Source organism: Trachinotus anak, unplaced genomic scaffold (genome assembly GCF_046630095.1).
Source record: "Trachinotus anak isolate AG129_WGS33_773 ecotype Australia unplaced genomic scaffold, CSIRO_AGI_Tana_v1 ptg000021l, whole genome shotgun sequence".
NCBI lineage: Eukaryota > Metazoa > Chordata > Actinopteri > Carangiformes > Carangidae > Trachinotus > Trachinotus anak.
This window is the reverse complement of record NW_027273872.1, coordinates 5367508-5388456: the sequence shown is the minus strand read 5'-3', so window position 1 is coordinate 5388456 and position 20949 is coordinate 5367508. Positions and strand designations below refer to the sequence as shown.

At 38.4% G+C, this 20949-nt stretch overlaps 4 protein-coding genes across 4 annotated transcripts; 1 reads left to right on the top strand and 3 right to left on the bottom strand.

The window, feature by feature from the left end:
- Positions 1-1081: 1081 nt before the first annotated feature.
- Positions 1082-5377, bottom strand: LOC139605795 (signal-regulatory protein beta-2-like). The gene is made up of 6 exons (XM_071457582.1): positions 4200-5377; positions 3689-4018; positions 2701-3057; positions 2511-2618; positions 2136-2197; positions 1082-2042 (listed from the first exon to the last, which is right to left on the bottom strand). The coding sequence occupies exons 1-6, from the start codon at positions 4270-4272 to the stop codon at positions 1914-1916; spliced, it is 1059 nt and encodes a 352-aa protein (XP_071313683.1). The 5' UTR covers positions 4273-5377; the 3' UTR covers positions 1082-1913.
- Positions 5378-6318: 941 nt separating this feature from the next.
- LOC139605948 (uncharacterized) lies at positions 6319-10458 on the bottom strand. The gene is made up of 6 exons (XM_071457853.1): positions 8716-10458; positions 8262-8588; positions 7698-8048; positions 7503-7610; positions 7137-7198; positions 6319-7030 (listed from the first exon to the last, which is right to left on the bottom strand). Exons 1-6 carry the CDS (start codon positions 8756-8758, stop codon positions 6905-6907), a joined length of 1017 nt encoding a protein of 338 aa, XP_071313954.1. The 5' UTR covers positions 8759-10458; the 3' UTR covers positions 6319-6904.
- Positions 10459-11453: 995 nt separating this feature from the next.
- LOC139606120 (uncharacterized) lies at positions 11454-13990 on the top strand. Its single transcript, XM_071458143.1, has 5 exons — positions 11454-11496; positions 11593-11755; positions 12014-12393; positions 12483-12596; positions 12812-13990. Exons 1-5 carry the CDS (start codon positions 11454-11456, stop codon positions 12985-12987), a joined length of 876 nt encoding a protein of 291 aa, XP_071314244.1. The 3' UTR covers positions 12988-13990.
- A 2399-nt stretch (positions 13991-16389) lies between these two features.
- Positions 16390-20751, bottom strand: LOC139606330 (uncharacterized). Its single transcript, XM_071458427.1, has 6 exons — positions 20674-20751; positions 20160-20504; positions 19713-20060; positions 18531-18647; positions 17286-17350; positions 16390-16810 (listed from the first exon to the last, which is right to left on the bottom strand). Exons 1-6 carry the CDS (start codon positions 20714-20716, stop codon positions 16685-16687), a joined length of 1044 nt encoding a protein of 347 aa, XP_071314528.1. The 5' UTR covers positions 20717-20751; the 3' UTR covers positions 16390-16684.
- Positions 20752-20949: the final 198 nt, after the last annotated feature.

Genomic DNA, 20949 nt, shown 5'->3' with positions numbered 1-20949 from the left:
GAATGCCAAGCATCATGTCTGGAGGAAACCAGACACCGCTCATCACCTGGCCAATACCATCCCTGATGTTTTTCGGCAGCAGGAACTGGGAGACTAGTCAGGGTCGAGGGAAACCTCGGACTGGGGTGAAGGTTCATCTTCCAACAGGACAATGACCCTAAGCACACAGCCAAGACAACAAAGGAGTGGCTTCGGGACGACTCCGTGAATGTCCTTGAGTGGCCCAGCCAGAGCCCAGACTTGAACCCAATTGAACATCTCTGGAGAGATCTGAAAATGTCTGTGCACTGCCGCTACCCATCCAACCTGATGGAGCTTGAGAGGTTCTGCAAAGAAGAATGGGAGAAACTGCCCAAACATAGGTGTGCCAAGCTTGTAGCATCATACTCAAAAAGACTTGAGGCTGTAATTGCTGCCAAAGGGGCTTCAACAAAGTATTGAGCAAAGGCTGTAACATTACAAAATGTGGATAAAGTGAAGCGCTGTGAATACTTTCTGGATGCACTGTATCTGGAGGCTGCATTATTTGTATGATGTTTGTTGTGTCCCCCTTGCACACAGCACAACATGCTTAAGGTTCCTAGGTGAAATATGGGAGTAGGAGCCTTAAGCATGTTGTACTGTCTGTTGGATGCTTGTGTTGAGTCTCCAGATGTGTTTACAATGTACTTATAGACAACAGAACATGTAACTAGCAACTAGAACCATGGCGAAGCCAATGGTGGAAAAACTAGGAAGCATCCAAGAAAGGTTTTGATGCTCCAGATAAAAAAGAAACTAACATTGAGAGAAAAGATTACAGTCTAAAAAAGACATTGTGTAATTACTCTTACTGCCAGAGAGGGAGACAAAAGTTATGCATTGCAGGTTTAAAGACTTAATACATTAATAGAGATAAACCGATCCAATACACTGTGTCAGTACTGGGAGCAATGTATTAGATAGACTAAATATCAGAGAGATCAAGAGATTTAAATTAAGAGCAAATTAATGCGTACCTGATCACTGCGCCATGTTTGTGGTTCAGTATTTTTCATGCATTACATGCATTTGTTTACAGACAGTAGAGAGATGTCTGGAAATGCAGGAGACATCAATATCTGTATCTGTAAGTGCTCTGTATTGTAACCAGTATCAAGAGAAAGAAAGTCAGATCAGAGGATATTTGAAAGTAACTTTATTTCTTGCTTGTTTGGTGACAGACACCACATGGCTGTAAACCTGTGTTAAGTATGTGCATGTTGCTTTTTCTGTGTTTTTGTTATGTTGCCATGCAAACTACTTGTGAACATGATTTGAAACTATATCAAACTATGTCAATAAGAATCAATAAATCTGTCATTGTATAAAAAAGTGTTGGTTTTTCTAGAGACTTGCAAACACTTTCTAGAATTATTGAATTCAATCTGATCACATCTCAGGCGTAGATGGAGCCTCAGGTCCCTCCTTTGTTCAGTGTCACTTTGAAACGGAAACTACCAGCAACTCAAAGCGATTGGTGAGAGTTGTTCTGAGGCTGGATCATAGCAGCCACATGTCCTTAAAGTCTGTCGTATAACAACATTGTTTTTCTTTACAAACCACAACCTCAGACTTAAAATGAAAACAATGAATATCAAGAAAATGATGTAAATGTCTGAAAGAAATGTAATAAAACTTTAATATCCCTATTAAAGTTTCATCCACAAATCTGTGTTTTATATTCAATAATATAAAAGAACAACAAGAACGGATGAAAGGATCAACTTATGGTAAAATATGGAACATAAAAAGTACATCTGTGTGCTACAATTTTAGCTTTTATCGTGAAACAGCTTGTTCCCAATCAAGTCACAAATCTATCTACCACATTTATTTATTTTCGCTTCAGAGGTAAATTTTAAAAACCAACCCACAGTTTTTCATAGACACTATTACATTTCATAATTAACTTGAGCATACACACTTTCTTCAGTCTTCAACCTTTTCTTCATCCTTCCTCTTGTAACTTTTCCTCCAGAGAAATGTAATGCAGCATAGTTCAAATCGTGTCCACCTTCGGTCTGTGAAGCAAATAAAAGACTCATTTTTAATCATGTTACGGTTTGGAGTCATGTTAATAAAAGCAAAACATGTAATTTGGTATCTTTACTTACGCGGTCATGTATTGGTTGGCTCAAATTGTTGTGTCGTCCTTCTGATGAGGCACCTTCTCTTCCTAATGATGAATGGAAACAGGAATATTGTACTAAATCTGACTCAACAGGTTTTCATTTAAAAATGTTAATAAACTAAAAGTTATAACTGTTTCCCTCAATTACTGACAATGTGTGAGGTAATTATAAAGTTTAATGTTGAACAAATAGTAATATGTTCTACAAATGTGATTATACATTACTTATTGATACTGTGCAAAAATAAAATATCCTCTATTATCTTATCAGAGAACATGACGTCTGTTCTGTATGATGTTACACGTCCTACACTATATGAACTTCAAACGTTTTTGATCTAGGAACAACAACACTTACCTGCTCTTGGGGTTCGGCAACAGATGAAAACAATATTTCCAATCACAGAAATGGCCAAGCAGACTATTAATATCACCAGCCCAATAAATTCAGAACTTGCTGTCTGCCCTAAAAAGAACAAAAAAAACTCATCAATGCTTCTGAGGGAGACTCATAAGTCATGATGTTATTCACATATTTTGTATTTCACCTCTCGTATTGGGCAGCAGTTTTGTTCCATGTCCAAAAATGATCTCCCCACATGTGGCCACAGCGCAGTAATAAGTCCCAGCATCAGAGGAGCTCACGTTCTTAGAGAGGTGATAAAAGCAGCTCTTCACAGAGTCAGATCTCTTGTCACATTTATCAAGTTTATTTCCATCAGTGTAGATGATGCCTGTGTGTGATTTATCTGCTCCGGCTCTGAACCAGTACACACTGTGATCTTCTGGACACGTCTTGTTGTCAGAGTCAGAGAGGACTGAACACTGCAGAGCCACTGAGTCTCCTGGATCAGATGCCGTCGGCCGCTGAACCACAGTATAGTTTGATGTCCTCTGAGAGTTTCCTATAAATGTAAAACTGTGTTAATCATTGAGTTCTTCAAACACATTTTGAAAGCTTAGGGAACACTGTAGTACAGTATATCTTATTACCTCCATCATGTTTTCACCTATGTCTGTTTATTTGTCAGAACAATTACACAAAAATTACAGAAGCGATTTGCACCAGATCTGGTGGAGGGATACTGCATGGGCCAGGGAAGAACCCATTACGTTTCAGGGCAGATCTGGATCAGTTATTATAAATGTGATTTTTTTTCTCTTAAGTCTAGTGTACGAACATATTTTAAATGTAAATTCAATTTGATTGAAACTGGAGCGTTAATGATTTTCCAAACAAGCTAATTTTTTCTAAAACATTAACGCAGTTAAGCCTTAAATCAGTGAATGAAGCATTTGCAAAACGTTTGGCAGCCCCTTTAAAAGTGTTTCAAATAACATTTTCCTAAAAAATTAAGACAAAGCAGTCTTCAATCAGTGGCTGACATCTAGAAACATCTGGAAATAAATGGATGTATATTAATGTAAAATTTTTGTGATTCTCTGAGTTATTTTTCTCAAGCATTAACACAGTTCAGCTTTAAATCAGTGAAAGAAGTATTTGTAAAACTTAACCAAAGTAGATCACATTATTACCTTTTAGTATCAAATATGTCCCACTCCACACAGGAGCACTAATCCACTCTGTGATTGCACAGTGATACAGTCCCTCATCTTCTTGAGTCGCCCTCACTATGGTCAGGTTGAAGTTATTTTTATCATCATTTACCTTAAATCTGGATTCAGAAAACTCTGGTGCATACTCAGGTTGAGCAAATTTCTTCTGTGTCACAATTAATTTCAGAGTATCCCCGGCACTTTGCTTGTACCAGCTGAGTTGTCTGCTGCTGATCCCAACATGAGGCAAAGTACATGAGAAGGTGACAGGCTCACCCAGGTGAACTGTGATCACTGGAACCAGCGAATCTGAATTAAATAAAACATTTTTTACATGAAACAGTAAATAACAAAGATGTAAAACCAATGACCTTGAAAAAGCACTATATATATATATAGATAAGCACAGTATATTTAGGCTTAATCTCCAGACATCTAGTTGGCAAGTAAATTCTGAATGACTACATACACAGAATTAAATAGCACTTACATACTCGATGAAGAGCTAGCAGTATAACCCATAACAGGATCATCTTAGCATTGTGTCTTGATTGGAACCTCATTGGTATCTCAGTGAGTAAAGGATGTGATGTTACATACTATATGTGACACTGCCAAATGCATCTGATTGGTTATCACTCAAAAGAGCACTTCCTGCCACAATGGTCTCATTCTGGTCTTTGTGAAGCATATGAACGCCTTCTGGTCCGTTCACTCACTCATTTTAATGATAATGTCAAAGATTTTTGTTCTTCTGAGTTTTGGGGACTCTTCCGCAGCTGCTCTCTTTTAGGAGTGTTTTTCATCTTTGTTAGGCAACAACCAGCTTTTGCCCTCAAAACAGGAAGGTGTACAGCTATGCAGTGAGCTTTTGAACATTTGGAAGAAGGTGTGAATACTGAAAACAGGAACAGGAACAAGTCAGAAAAGATAAGACACCATGGGGAAGAGTTAGACCGAACATATTGTAAAAATAAATGAATATTGTAACAAGGAAACTGGATTCACATACGGACTCATAAATCTTAAATATGTGACATTTTCCCTTATGTCATTAAATAAGCTATTTGTAAGTTTTGCTATTACTAGCATGGATGTATGTTAGCATTAACAGCTGTGTACTTACCAATTTAGAAAAAAAAACTTTGAGAGTTCAACATTTTTTCTTCTTTCAAGTCAGATTTGCTTTTAATAAAGCTGAGAGGTTGCACTCGCTGAGATTGGTTTTGCTTGAGGATGTCCCCTCACAGAGCCTGTGAAGGTGTTACCTCTAATTATCTCATTCACAGATATTCCTGTATACTGTGTCCTTGCTACTACTTAAAAAGCACATTAATTGTGCATCGTTGCTTCAAGTTTCAGGCAGCAGGGGAATGTGAATGAGCTCACAGCCTCCAAAAACAAACACTTTGTGCTGCTAATTCATGGGGTGTAGGTCTACTCAACTGGATGCAATGAACCATGAATTATTTCAATAGAGATTGTCAATGATGCGTCAGCCCTCATGTGCAGACCTCGTCTTGTGAGGACCTCAGGTATAGACCAAGTAGTGCAAGTCCACCAAACAAGGCCACTACTGCAATGCCCTTCTAGTGGGCCTCCCTTCATGCAAAGTGAAACCATTACAGGTGTTCCAGTATGTAGCAGCCCACCTGGTCTTCAATCAGCCTTAAAGGAAACGTGTCAATCCGCTACTAATTCACCTACACTGGTTACCCATGGCTGCCTAAGTCCAGTTCAACTCACCAATGCTTGCCCTCAGATGGACTCCTGGGTCTGCACCCATCAAGTTGATCTCAATCGTACAGGCTTATGCTGTACGATTGAGACCGCTGCGTTCCTCCAAGGAATGCCATCTGGGATTGCCATCGGTGCACACATGGCAATCACAGTCCAGACTGTACCACATGCTATCAGAGCAGGGGTGTCCCTCTCTATCTTCAGGTATCCCTTGAGAATCATCTCTTCCAGGAGCACTTCCTCTCCTAACACCTCTAACACCCAAACCAGCACTTACTATGCACTTTAGGTGCACTTTTTACCTCATCCTCTTTCACTTAAGTCTCCTACTGCACTGAAGCTCTACTGATGTCCCTCACTTGTAAGTCACTTTGGATAAAAGCATCTGCCAAATGAATAAATGTAAATGTAAATGTACCCCCTGTGACCAGCACACTAACACTAGAGGGTGACATGGGAGTAGTTTTCATTCCAGTCCCATCCCAACCCCAGAAGAATGACTCTCATCCCATCCTGTTCCTGTGTTGTGTTTTTTTTTTTGCATTTTTCACAGTGTTTCCCACAGGTTGAGAATTTACTTGTAGTGGTGGGTGGTGTCGTGTGTGACCGATGTGCATACAGAAACACCTGCAGGTTACTGATGTTCACTCAAACTCACATACAGGCTATCAGTACTCGCTAGCTAGGCAGCTACACTCAGAGAAGCCTCTCCACTGAGTTACTGTAGCAGTTAGTTTGAAAAAAGTGAAATAAGGCATCCTAATGTGAGATTTATTGGCTCTGCAGTGAGCAGCCTCTCTGACTTCTGTCGGCTGCAGCATGTGTCCTCAGTCCACACATGTCATGCACTGGTGAGATGGTCGCCTGCAACCAACCAGCCACCAGAACAGACAGGAAAGAATCAAAAAGAATAAACGACATTATGTTCAAAATAATATAATAATATATAATATGATATATAATATATTTTTTTAATGTCCTATCCCACTATTGTAATGAATAGTGACATTGACGCCCATCCTGTGAATCCCGTAAAACTCCCATAAAACTGTCAGCCTCTAATTCATATTTCAAAATTTAACACTCACAAAGCCACTTATCTTCATATTATTTTCTTAGGAACAGCCAATTTCAAATAAAGATAATGAATATTAGAACTAATATAATAAAAAGAAGGAATGTAAATGTATGAAAGACATATAATAAAAAAAGTTATAGGGTGTAATAGCCCTTTTAAAGTTTAATGAAATAAATGTCATAAAGAAATAACAGCAAATACAAGCTCATAATATGATGCGAGGATTAACTTCCAGTAAAATACGGAACATAAAGAGCACATCTGTGTGCTATGATTGTGGATTTAATCATGAACCAACTCAACAAAGTTTAAACATTTATTCATTTATTTATTTATTCATACTGTCGGAGGTCAGTTCTATAAACTGACCCACACCTTCACATTTCGTATCTAACTTGAGAGTACACACTTTCTTCAGTCTTCAATTCTTTCCTAATCCTTCCTCTTGTAGTTTTGCCTCCAGAGAAATGTAACGCAGCGTAGTTCAGATCATGTCCACCAGTCTGTGAAGCAAATAAAACTCATTATTAATCATGTTGGTAAATGTTAAAGTTGGGAATCATGCTAATAAAAAAACAAAAACAAATGTGAACTGGTATCTTTAGTTACACTGTCATGTATTGGTTGGCTCGAGTTGTTGTGTCGTCCTTCTGATGAGGCACTTTCTGTTCCTAATGATGAATAGAAACAGGAATATTGTATTTAATCTGACTCCTCATTTGATTCAACAGGTTTTAATTTACATTAATAAACTAAAAATCACAAAAACTCTTTTCCACAGTCACCGACTTAGCATACAGTAAAGATGACAAATGAGAATAAACATATGGAGACTAGCTATTATTCTGTAACCCAGAGCAGAAGGTTGATGTTGAGGTTTGTCCTGTAAGATATTACATGTATTACACTATATCACCTTTTCCAATACAACCATGGTGGTATTAACGTTTTTGATCTAGGAACAACAACACTTACCTGCTCTTGGGGTTCGGCAACAGATGAAAACAATATTTCCAATCACAGAAATGGCCAAGCAGACTATTAATATCACCAGCCCAATAAATTCAGATCTTGCTGTTTGCCCTAAAAAGAACAAAAAAACTCATCAATGCTTCTGAAAGAGAGGGAGACTCATAAGTCGTGATGTTATTCACATATTTTGTATTTCACCTCTCGTATTGGGCAGCAGTTTTGTTCCATGTCCAAAAATGATCTCCCCACATGTGGCCACAGCGCAGTAATAAGTCCCAGCATCAGAGGAGCTCACGTTCTTAGAGAAGCGATAAACGCAGCTCTTCACAGAGTCAGATCTCTTGTCACATTTATCAAGTTTATTTCCATCAGTGTAGATGATGTGTGGGTGTGATTTATCAGACCTGAACCAGTACACACTGTGATCTCCTGGACACGTCTTGTTGTCAGAGTCAGAGAGGACTGAACACTGCAGAGCCACTGAGTCTCCTGGATCAGATGCCGTCGGCCACTGAACAACAGTATAGTTTGATGTCCTCTGAGAGTTTCCTATAAATACAAAAGTGTGTGAAAACTTGGGAACAATATTTTTGAGAAATTAAAAGACTGATAATTATAAGATCAATGATTTGACATAATACTGTGCAGACTTACATACTGTACCTAATGTAAAATTTCAATTGGATATTTGAAGATACTCACCAAGTTATTTTTCAGAAAAAATATTAAGAAACATTAACACAGTGCTGATCATATAATTACCTTTAACTGACAAATAGGTCCCACTCCAAGTATTCTCCGTCCAGTCTATGATTGCACAGTGATACATTCCCTCATCTTCTTGGTTCGTCTTCAAAATAATCAGATTGTTGATATTTTTGCTTTGTTTTACTTCCAATCTTGAGGCAGAAAACTCTTGTGCATATGAAGGTTTTATATTTTTCCTCAGTGTTGCAATTAATTTCAGAGTACTCCCAGCATTCTGCTTGTACCAGAAGAGTTGTGCTTTCTTCAAATCTTCAACGGGCAAAACACACGAGAACGTTACAGGTTCACCAAGTTGAACTGTGATCACTGGAACCATTGCAACTGAATTGAATGAGAGCACATAACACATGGAACAGTAAGTGACAAGTAGTGTAAAATGTAAAAAAAAATTATAATAACAATCACTTCAACCCCCACACATCTAGACTGCATGCAGAAAAGCACTTACATCCTTGATGAAGGAGAAACAGTGTTGCCCATAGCAGGATCATCTTGACACTGTCTTTACTTGGAGACTTCTTGGTGATTTTGTGAGTGGAGGAGGAGAGATGATCATGAGATCAGACCATCAGATGCACGTTGGCTATCACAGAACATATAATCAAAGTGCACTTCCTGCTAGACTGGTCTTGTCTTGGTCTTTGTGAAGCGTATTACCTCTCAGTCTGATCTATTCTCAAAATCATTTAATATTAATAAAGATGAAATAAAGAAGTCAATGTATAAAGTTAGAGATTGTTCATGTTTTGCAGTTTGGTCCAGGCTGAACTATAGCTATCACATAGATTTCTATGAAACTTGTTATAGATATTCATGGTCCTGTGAGGATGAATCTTGATACTTTGATGTTCCTGTGACCTTCCTGCTAGCGCCACCAGCAGGTCAAAGTTAAGACATTTTGTGAAATATCTCAACATTTAACGAACCGAGTGGCAAAGAATAATACGGACATTCATTGTTCCCAGAAGATGAATCCTCCACCACCATGAGGACGACATAAATTTGTCATTTTGAGTGAAATATCTCAACAACTGTTGAGTGGACTGCCATGAAATTTGTGACACAATTTCAAGCCCCCCCTCAGGATAAATTGTAATCACTATTGTGATAGCCTGACTCTGATAAGGGCAGGACTGAGACTGTTAAATAGACTGAGGGTAGAAACTGTTTCATACTATCAGGGTCCTTGTCAACACACTGCGATACCACTGGTCAGAAGGTGAAGATGTTGAACATGGCATAAAAATCAGACAGCAGGTAAGAACAGTCTCATGAAACACCACTGCAGTCTGTGAATAATGCTAGTTACACACATGTACACACATTACGCTAAAGAAATGTCAGATTTACCCCTTTGTCTGCAGCTTCAGGGGGACCTCTATGAGGGGTGGAAGTAACAAAAAACTACTGATAAAAACAGAGGTGATGAAACCACTTACAAATTAACAATGGAAGTGATTAAATGTATGTGACCTGAAAAATAGTGTTGACAAGCAATATTTGTTACTTCTGCCCTATTAAAAACAACAAAAAATGTATTATATCACTTCATTATATTTTTTCAGGTGAGAAAGTTCAGAGATCATTTAGATTTTGAGTATGTGGTGAGTTTATCCAAATAACGCCTGTTTGGGAAACTGCTCTGGTGTTTTTGGAGATTGTGATGACCCATTTGTCGGTGGTCATCTCAACAGCTCTCTGCCCAGGATGAGAAAGTGACAAAGGAAAATAAACAGAGGCAACACGGTCCATATTGAATTTTGTTTGATTTTTAATAGATAGTATAGATTGGATATCAAGCGCATCCTTTACTACTCTCACTGTCAGTTCCAGTCTGTTTGTAGGGATTTAAGGCAGCACATTCAGGTGCAGTTGTGTTGAAGTGAAATCACCAGTGCTGAGCTGCCTGTAAGTTGTGAGCCGAAAACCCGATCAGACAGTGGGCGCAGTTTTTGATTGACACTTTGGGTGGAAGTGACAACAATTGCTGTCATTGTTGAGCACTGTTTCAAATAAAATGTCCGTCAAGTTTATCAAATCAAGTTTCAATTCATTTTGTCTCTTCCAATATTAATTTGTAAGTCATTTCATCACTTCCATCTTTATCAGTTTCTGTTGTTACCCCCACCACTGAGGCCACTTTCTGAGATGACAAATGGTGCTGTTTTGTGCTGTGAATGATGAATGAAGGACAGGGAAAATGGTGAAACATGGCTCTGTTTGTTTTCATCCACAACTATTTTAATTAAATCAGCTTTAAATTAAAAATTATTATTAATTATAATTGATAACACCATTACCTATACAGCTGTTCCTGGTCTCTCTCTCTCTCTCTCGCTCTCTTTTCTCCTCTCTCCTCCCCCACCCCCTCTTCCTCCTCTTAAACCCAACCAGTCAAGGCAGATGGCCGCCCACCCTGAGCCTGGCTCAGGGTGGGCGGGGGGGCTGGTTCAGTCTGAAGGTCCACTGATACCTGTCATTATTATTGATAACACCATTACCGACACAGCTGTTCCTGGTCTCTCTCTCTCTCTCTTCTCTCCCCTCTCCTCCCCCTCCCCCTCTTTCTATCTTCTCCTAAACCCAACCGGTCGAGGCAGACGGCCGCCCACCCTGAGCCCAGTTCTGTTGGAGGTTTCTTCCTGTTAAAAGGGAGTTTTTCCTCCCCCCTGTCGCCAAGCGCTTGCTCTTTGTGGGAACTGTTGGGTTTATTCTGTAACAAAGTAAGGTCTTGACCTTACCCTGTAAAGTGCCTTGAGATAATGTATATTATGATTTGGCGCTATACAAATAAAATTGAATTGAATTGAATTGAAGGACACAATGTCCCACGCCCTGGCCTTTAAAAGATCCAGCTTGATGTGATGCATTTCAGACATTTATTGCAGAACATGGCAATTCCTGCTTAAAGTTCAAGCACAAAGAAAAAAATATCTCTGAGAAAGGCAAGGATGTTCTCAAGAAAAGACAAAAGTGAAACATTAACAATTTCGACACTGTTATCAAAGGTCTAAGAGAACTCATATGTTTTACAAACATAAGGAAGAGAACAGTGAGACAGGAAACGCACTTTTGAATATATTCTGTCATAACCAATCAGATGCATTTGAAGGTCTGACTTCACAATCATCTTACCTCCTTCCCTCACTGAAATACTAACAGCCCCTAACAAGAGACATTGTCACCATGATAGTGTGGTGGGTTGCATTGCTTGTTCTTCATCAGGGATGTAAGTGTGTTTTAATTCTATTTTTCTCACATCATAACTTCTCCACATTGCACACTCATTTTTATTAAATGTATTTCATGTTTTCTTTTGATTCAGATTCGCTGGTTCCAGTGATCACAGTTCAGCTTGGGGAACCTGTCACCTTCACATGTACTTTGCCTGATGTTGAGCTCAGCAGCAGACAACTCAGCTGGTACAAGCAAAGTGCCGGGGATACTCTGAAATTAATTGTGACACAGAAGAAATTTGCTCAACCTGAGTATGCACCACAGTTTTCTGAATCCAGACTGAAGGTAAATACTGATAAGAATTTTATCAACCTGACCATAGTGAGGACGACTCAAGAAGATGAAGGACTGTATCACTGTGCCATCAGGGAGTGGATTCATACTGAATGGAGTGGGACATATTTGGTAGTCAAAGGTAATAATGTGATCTACTTTTACAATTTTTTTCAGCATCTATACGTTTTTTTGAATCCCTTGAATATGTTTGGCGTCTTCAATTTTTAACACAGTTTGTATCACTCAGGAAACTCTCAGAGGACATCAAACTATACTGTTGTTCAGTGGCCGACATTATCTGATCCAGTCCGTCCAGGAGACTCAGTGACTCTGCAGTGTTCAGTCCTCTCTGACTCTGACAACAAGACGTGTCCAGGAGATCACAGTGTGTACTGGTTCAGAGCCGGAGCAGCTGAATCTCATCCAGACATCATCTACACTGACGGAAAGAGACGTGATGATTGTGAGAAGAAACCTGATCCACGTTCTGCTCCAAAGAGCTGCGTTTATCGCTTCTCTAAGAACGTCAGCTCCGCTGATGCTGGGACTTATTACTGCGCTGTGGCCACATGTGGGGAGATTTTATTTGGAAATGGAACAACATTGCAAATTGGTATGATTTTCTCTTTAGTAATGTCATCACATGTGATATGTCTCATTTTCACTAAGAAGCACTGACATTTTTTTTTCTTTGTTTTCAAGCGCAAACAACACATACAGAATCCATTGCTCTGGGGATAGTAGCGGTTTGTTTGGTCATTTCTGTTGTTGGAAATTGTGTCCTCATCTGCAACCAAAGAGTTGAAAAATATAAGGGTAAGTGTTGAAAGAAACCTTTATCCCGTTACATCTAATCAATGTTCATCATAAGATTACATTTATGCATTTACAAAGTCTGATAAAACTTTACAGTATACTTTTAAAGTATATATGGATATATATTATATAAATTATGTACCCATACATATAATATATAATGCTAATCAATATTAATGTTTATATAAATATAAAATACATACATATATAATGATATAAAATATTTGTATCACTATATATATTTATAACTATTTCCTTTGCTGCACAGATTGAAGTTGAAGACAAATTGAACTATGCGGCTTTGAATTTCTCTGAAAGAAAAGCAACGAGAGGAAGAAAGAAGAGAAAGTTCGCTGAGGAAAGTTTCTACTCTGAAGTTAACTGTTTATAATGCTGAGTATTTAATATTTCGCAATTTAATGGACTTTAAAACATGTTACATGGTGTGTCTGCATTTGTTTCTTTTTTGTGTTTTTTTTGTTTTGTTTTTAATCATAGCTGTATATGTAATATTGTTTTATTATTGGCAACATTTGGGTTATCCTAGGCCTATAACATAGTTGCATTTCTGACATACAATTACAAATTTTTATTTGTTTTAACACAAAATTTTCTGTTGCTCACTGTATTGATCTGAAATTGCTGTAATGAAAAAACATCATTAAATTAAATGGCTCACATGCTTTCTATGTGTAAATTAATCTGTAGATTAATCCCATTTGGATACTATACAGAAGTTCTAACTGTTTTTTTTTAGACCGAAAAACATTTACTCTGGAAAATATAAATAAAAAACTTAAATGGTTTGTAAATTAGATTTTAAACAATAATATAGCTATTATCTATAATCTATTTTCTATGTAAAAATATAGTGAACTAATGGCTTCCTGAGCGCGTGTTGCGATCTGAGTTTCTCTGTTCTCTGTTTTGGCCGCTCTGGTAGCGTTTGCATGTTAGTGCACGTACGTGTGGATGTTAGTATATGTGAGTCCTTCCTGTTAAAACGATTGGTCCTGCCCATGTTCATAAATACACAGCAACCACCCACAGTGCAGTACGCAGTGTTTAGGTGAAAGTGAGTACTGGCACAAATCCCGATCAGCCGGTGGTCCATCAAAACATCCAGTTTTCAAAGTTTTTACTGGCTCCATCAGTGTTTTTACCAGCTCCATCAGTGTCATTTGTGTGACCTCAGCTGAAAAGTCCAAGGCTGAACCATAGAGCTAATACTGGTCTGGCATTACTTAGACAGAGAACCCTATGAGCTACTAAAGGGCTCGAGTTTGATTCTGAACTGGTTTTTCTTACCCTCAGTGTGTAAGTAACTTTATGGCTACATAATGTTTCATGTCTCTTTTCATAAGCGAGTGGTGACAGTAGGCATGATAATGTTAGCTGACTTGCTGTTACCAGTATCATAAGTGTGTTCGGCAAGCATGCTATCGCTGGCTAACTGTCAGCATTGCCATGAAGCATATCACAGCAATGGTAATATGGGCTAGATTGTTTTTCTGTGGGCTCTTGTGTCCACTGTAACTTTATTCAGTTGAGCTTCTCATGCGTTTAGTGGCTTCGTAACACTTTGCTGACTGAGAACATGAAGGGAGGGAAGTGGGGGGTTGTGGCCAAACTGAGGCTGAAGGTGTGCCTGATGAAGTGTCTGAGATGCTGAGATCAAGTGGCAGTGACAATTGTCTACAGAACCTTTGAAGGAGCAAGTTTTGCTATTGCTTCATAGCCAACATTAGCATTAACTGCTGTTTACTTACCAAACTAGAAAAGGCATTGCAAGTTCAGCATCAAACTTCATTCCTTTACTCTCCAAGAGGTGTCTCCAGATGTAGAAAACAACCCTCTAGTTTTGCTTCTATTTCTTTCACTTCTTTTCTTCTGCTGAAGTTAGCGTGGTTAACAGTTAGCCCTGATTCAGTTTCTCTCTGATACCAAGTCACTGTTGCGTCTAGTCTGCCCTGAAGAAGTAGTGCTGCTCAGAGGCTGTATTATTGTACACACAATGATGGTTAAAGCTCTTGGCAAGACTGGTAGGTAAACAGCTGTTAATGAGCTGATGTTGCCTATGTAGGAAAAGCAAAACAAATAGCATGCAGGCTATGATAATATATGCATTAGAATGAAAAACAGAGTATCATCATCATCATCCTGAAGTCTGTTCAAAAGAATAAAGCTTAGCAAAGGGGCATGAGAACTAGAATTGCCACCTCACAGTGGCATGCCTTCGTAAACCAGTCCAGTTGCAGGTAACTAATGTGTGAATGCTTGAGTTATGGCCAAAACTGTGCTTTGTGTGGTCACAGTGACCTTTGACCTTTGACCATCAAAACGTTTATGCCAGGTGATAGGGATTCCATCAAGGTATTCTTGAAATGTTGGATTCACAAAGCCAAAAACATGGTTTGTAAGGTCACAGTGACCTTGACCTTCGACCTTTGACCACCACAATCCAATCAGTTCATCCTTGAATCCAAATGAACATTTGTGCCAAATTTTAAGAATCAAGGTGTTGGTGAGAGAAAACATAATGCCTCAAGCCACTGTTTAAAAAGCTTTGCCCTTTAAAACCTGTGCCGTATCTTGAAATGAAGTGAAATATCTCTTAAGCAAAAATTCACAGCTGCATTACATTATTCTTTCCTCTTTAAATATAGCATGTATTACAATGTAATAGTGAGGTACCCACAGAAAATTATCACCCAACTGCGATCAGTTTACAGGGCTTTGGTTTACAAATTTTCTCACTGCTATCATCAACATTAGCTCCTGTGTATGTCATCTGTATTTTGTTTTGGCAAATAACAACAGCAACAGCTGTTTGCAGAAACAAATTTATAATCCCACTGTCTGTTGCACGGCACCAAATAGCAGATAGAAAATGTTGAAAAAGCATCTGTTGGCTAACATCTGCCCCCAGTTGGAATTAATTATTGATGATTTGTCTCAACTAGGCTGTGTGTGTGTCCGTGTGTGTGTCTTTGTCTTTGTTTTAGAGTTTATAGTCTTTCTGCTTTAACATGAGTTTCATGTGTTTCACCTTTAGGACTGACATCTTTCAGTCAAACATTCCTACATCACTGCACATTTCGGCTCATCATGTCTTTCTGTCCGGTCTTTGTCCCTACTGATAAAAGCCTGGACAAAGCCTTTCTTGGTTAAACACATTGCCCTCTTACTTTTACTCCTTTGCCCCGTTAATGATCCTTGACATGATAATCTGTAAAAACGTGTGAAGGTCAATTCCATATCCGTGTTGCTGCCATGGTCTGTGTGAGATGTAAATTGTCCTACTCTGCAAGGGTCCACGCTAGAGGAGGCTGGTCCATAGAGGCAGAGGAGGTTTTTGAGAAGCATTGGAGGGAGATCGAAATATATATGTAGGAATTGTTTGAAATAAACCATTATCAAAAAAAATTATAAAAAATAAAAAATAGTCGATAAAAAAGTTTTCTTTCTTCTTTGGAAGAAAATCTATTATTTTACAATTATTATGACTAATTTGCTTAAACAGTGACACCTGTAGGGTGGGCATGAGAGGAGAGGGCAGTCTGTGTGAAGTGGTGGGGGACAGAGGAAGACAGGCTCCTGTTGTCCTCCTTATGACGGGATCTCTTATATCAATTTAATGCACTTGATTTTTTTTCATGCTAATTTGTTATTGGCCAAAACATGGCAAATGATCCTCCAATGGAGAACATCCTTCCTAATCAATCAACAATAATTTCCAAATTTCATTGTTTACAGTAGTAACATATCAGAAAAAAATATATATAATACGGAGAACATGGAACATGGAACTTTAATGGCAGTAAAAGTTCTTTACGTTATTCATATTTCATTTAGATTTTGAGTGATTACTCAAGATCAATATGACAAGCAATAATAGGAAGAAGGATGAACTAATACAAATAATAATAAATATCTATTCTCGGTTCAAATAGGCAACAGCACATCAAAACACAAGTGGTCACTCTATCCTAAACTAATCTATTGAATATTACCATTAGCAATAAGTGGATAAACAGTGGTTTACACATTCAGCACATTTTCAGTTGTTTCTTCTTCATGTTTCTTCTTCACTGATAGTCTCTCGTGCCTGAATAAATAGTGTCCTGTGGTAACTCCCTAATAGTCTTCCATCTTTTAGCGTGTCTTGAGGAGAAATCCAGGGCTACATAGTTCACTGCTGCAGCTTCACCATCCTGTGAATGATAATTATGATTGAAACCTAGAGGTTGATGCCAGAAGCAATTCACTGATTGTTTTTACTGTGCACATTAAAAGCTTTGGTATCCAATGTGCTATAAAGGATATGGCACATTTGTATACAACAACATTCACCGTATTACATTTTGTAGTGACAAATGAAGGAAATGTTGTTATTTAACATATCCTGCAAGTCGTAAAACTACTGATATCAGTAAAATGTTCAGACAGCCTATTTATTGACTGTAGCATTATGAAACTTTTTGTTATGGTTACGCAAAGACATTCACAGTTCAGGTTGTGGTCTGGTTTCTGCAAAAAGTTCACTGTGACTTCAGACACATTATATTTATTTACAAAACCACAATCTGAGGTTGCCTAACGCTAACCACATGGGACTCTGGTGCACTTTTTACACCCACCATCCACCAACAAGTTTAGACATGCATTAGATATTTAGATTATATTTACCATATAACTTGGTTCATCCTCAGCTGACCTGTTATGGTCGGCATGATTGGAAGCAGTTACTTCTCCTGTTCATAAAGACAAGACATTAATAAAGTGTGTTGACACTGACGCAGTAAATGTTTCACTTTAATGTTCGTAGCTTTGACACCACCAACTATATAATTACAAGCTGGTCACAACCCAAAACAATAACCTTTCACTAGCTTTCATTCTATTAACCTACTCTTAACTCTATTACTACAATACAGGTATATACAATTATATGTGTCAAACAGAGGGAGTTATAGAAATAAAGGCCTATCTCTAATAAAAGTCTGTTACATTCTGCAGTTGAGGTAAATAAAGTCACTTTTTGAGGAATTACAGCAGTTAAAGACAGTTGAAGGCTGTGCACTGTGCGGAGACAAATAAGAAAGATATTCTGTTGTTTCTAACTTTCTCTGGAAGTATATATAGCCGAAAACTTAGCACAGTCTTTTATTTATGTGTTTGGTGATTTTGTCAGATGACGTCGCTGATGTTTAGCAGCAGAAGAGCAGCAGGCTGGTTAACATTTAGTTTTAAGTGGCCGCATTTCAGTTACTATTTCATACTTGCTCCATTAGTCTGATAACAGAAACAGAAAAAACATGTAAATTAGAACAGCTTTATTGTAATTCAGCCATATTAAAATGTATGCTGTTCTCCTCTTTTTACTATGATCAGGCTCTTTGGCTTTCTGTTTTATCTGGTTTTATTTTTCTGTGAAACACTTTGTAACCTCGTTAAAAATAAGTGCTATATGGATTAAAGTCAATATTATTATTGTTATTATCAATCCATCTATTTTCTACAGCACTTATGCGTACCGGGGTGCGGGTTGGCGCTAATCCCAGCTGACACTGGGCGAGGGCAGGTTACACCCTGAAAAGGTCGCCAGAGACAAACAATCATTCACACCTACAGGCAATTTAGAGTGTGGGAGGGAGCCAGAGTACATGGAGGGAACCCACGCAGACACGGGGAGAACATGCAAACTCCAAACAGTAAGGCCCCAGGCCCGGGGTCCAGCCCAGTATAAAGTAACCCAGATGCTGATTTAAACAGATAAGGATTAAATGTGAACCTATTAATGTAATTCCATGAAATGAAACCTTAATGATTAAATTTCAAAACCATATTGAAATTACTACAAAAACTTTTTTAAAAAACGGCACCTGACTTGGTTAACGTATCAAATAATCCATGCACACAAAATGAACCTACCTTTGCAGTGTTCACAAACAGGCTTTTGCTTTTTGTAGAGAATTAGAGCGGCAATCACAATGACACAGCAGGGCAGCAGAATCCCAAGCAAAATGTCAGATATGCACAGGTCTTGTCCTGCAATGAGAAAGAATCCCAAAGAGACAGGAACACATAAAGTAAGTTTTATACAGATAGTGCTCGTCAGCTGTATCTGTTTTGTTTTATAGGTATGAGGACATTTTTCTTTTTTTATACAAAGAGGAAAAACTAAAAGCAGAGCTGTGTTTTGGGTTGTGGGCAACTGTTCAACAGCATGTAACTTATTTTTCAACTGACAAATGTTGCAGTTTAGTCACGCTAGTGGTGCGGGAATCTGGATGCAATCTCCAGTGTCCGGTGTGATAGTTGTGGGCTTTTTGCGACTTTGGTGCAGTTAATGAATCTGGTGAAATCCTGAGTGAGACAGGGTTGCGCATTTTTAGAAACTGGACTACAGGAGCGGACACAAACGAGCAACATTTACAATTTAATGCATTGAGACGAGCTTTGTAACGTTTATCAGGTTTTATCAAGAATGTGTCAAAAATTTAATTCTAACAATTTCTTTAGGCTGTAGTTTATGGCATTTTTCTATTGGATTGTTTGGATTGATAGGTTGTTATCAACACCTCACTGACACAGTCAACAACCTTTATTTAAACTGCATGAGAAGACGTGAACACTCAGCAGGGGCCTCGATGGAACAAAAACACCACAGGAAATGGAGAGAAAAGACACATACACACACACACACACACACACACGCACACACACACACACAGACAAACAAAAAGAACAAAGAGAGGAAAAGAAGCACAGGCTGCCAAAACCCCACTCAAGACAGAACTACATTACATAGGTGTTGCCACTACATGTCCGCCTCATTGAGCCTGTGAACTGTATAAACTAATTCACAGGTTCTCAATCTTGAGCACTTCAAGCACATCTAGCACGACTCATTTTTCAAGCCCTGATGAGATAAAACTATCCAGTATTTTACAAGAAAAAAAAGGCAATGATGAACGTCCTCAAATTGAACTTACTCTAATTTTGTGTAGCAGAGGAATGTTTTTGTGTCTTTCCTATTATCAACACTGTACTCAGAAAGTAACATAATAACAATAAATGAATTATAATTCAAATATAACTATAAACACCTACTTGTCTCCACTGTAGTTCCTTCACCAAACAGGATCTGTCCACATGTGACCACAGCACAGTAGTAAGTCCCAGCATCAGAGGAGTTGTGTACAGTTTTGGACAAACTGTAGACACAGCTTCTTTCCTCTTGTTCTTCTCTCCTGCTGCTGTGATTGTAAATGATGCCTGGATGAAATCCTCCTGATCCAGCTCTGAACCAGTGCACACTGTGTTCACCTGGACACTGGACTCTGTTTCCTTTGTTTGTGGAGAGAAGTGAACACTGGAGAGTCATCGAGGCTCCCAGCTGGACTGATGCTGTCTCCGGACTTTGTTTCACGTAGACGTGTTTCTGCTGATTTTTATGATCTGTGTGATTCACAGAAGAGCATGAAAAAAAAGAATGATAATTGTTTGGATAATGATAAAATCATAGCAAGCAAAGACACTGAAATGAGCATAATTTACCATTCACAGCCAAAATTGTGCCATTGATGAATTCCATTCTATATGCTGTTCCTGCTTGACACAAGTATGTTGCTTCATCTTCTTTGCTTACATTTCTTATGATCAGAGACTGAAGATCACCCACTTTTGTGACATTGAATCTTGGGCTGTCAAATTGTCCTTCAAGTTTTACTTTTTGTGAAGTTCCTGAAGCAACTGTTTGGAGCATATATCCAAAATCCAGCTTATACCAGTAAAACAACCCGACTTCATTCCCAGCGACTGGACATGTCAGAGTCAAATCATGACCAGGTTCAGCCACAGTCAAAGAGATCTGAAGATGAGCTTCTTTAGTTCGAATCACAGCTGAGGAAAAAAGAAAACAACAACTGAATTACATGACAGGATAAAAAACACTTAAAATGTGACTTGTTTGTGATTTGTACAAATGTATCTAACATTTAATACAGACTAATATGTTTTTGCTATCATTGCACACAAACAGTGATTTACAGTGAATAAGAATTTCACTCACACAATGCACTTAGAAGAATCAAAGCAGTCAGTCCTCCAATCATTGTGGTACATTGCCCTTCTCTTGCACAACTGGTGTCGCCCCACTCAAATGGAAGATTTAGTCACAAGGTCATCAATATTCACAAAGTGGAAATCATAGTGATTGGCTGAACCATAGGAAATGAACTTCCTGTAAAATTTAACACAGTGGTGATCCATTTTCAGAGATTCTCAGCTGTACAGTTTGTACTTTTTCACTGATAGACCTGTTAATAACTGTAAAGAAATATTCTCA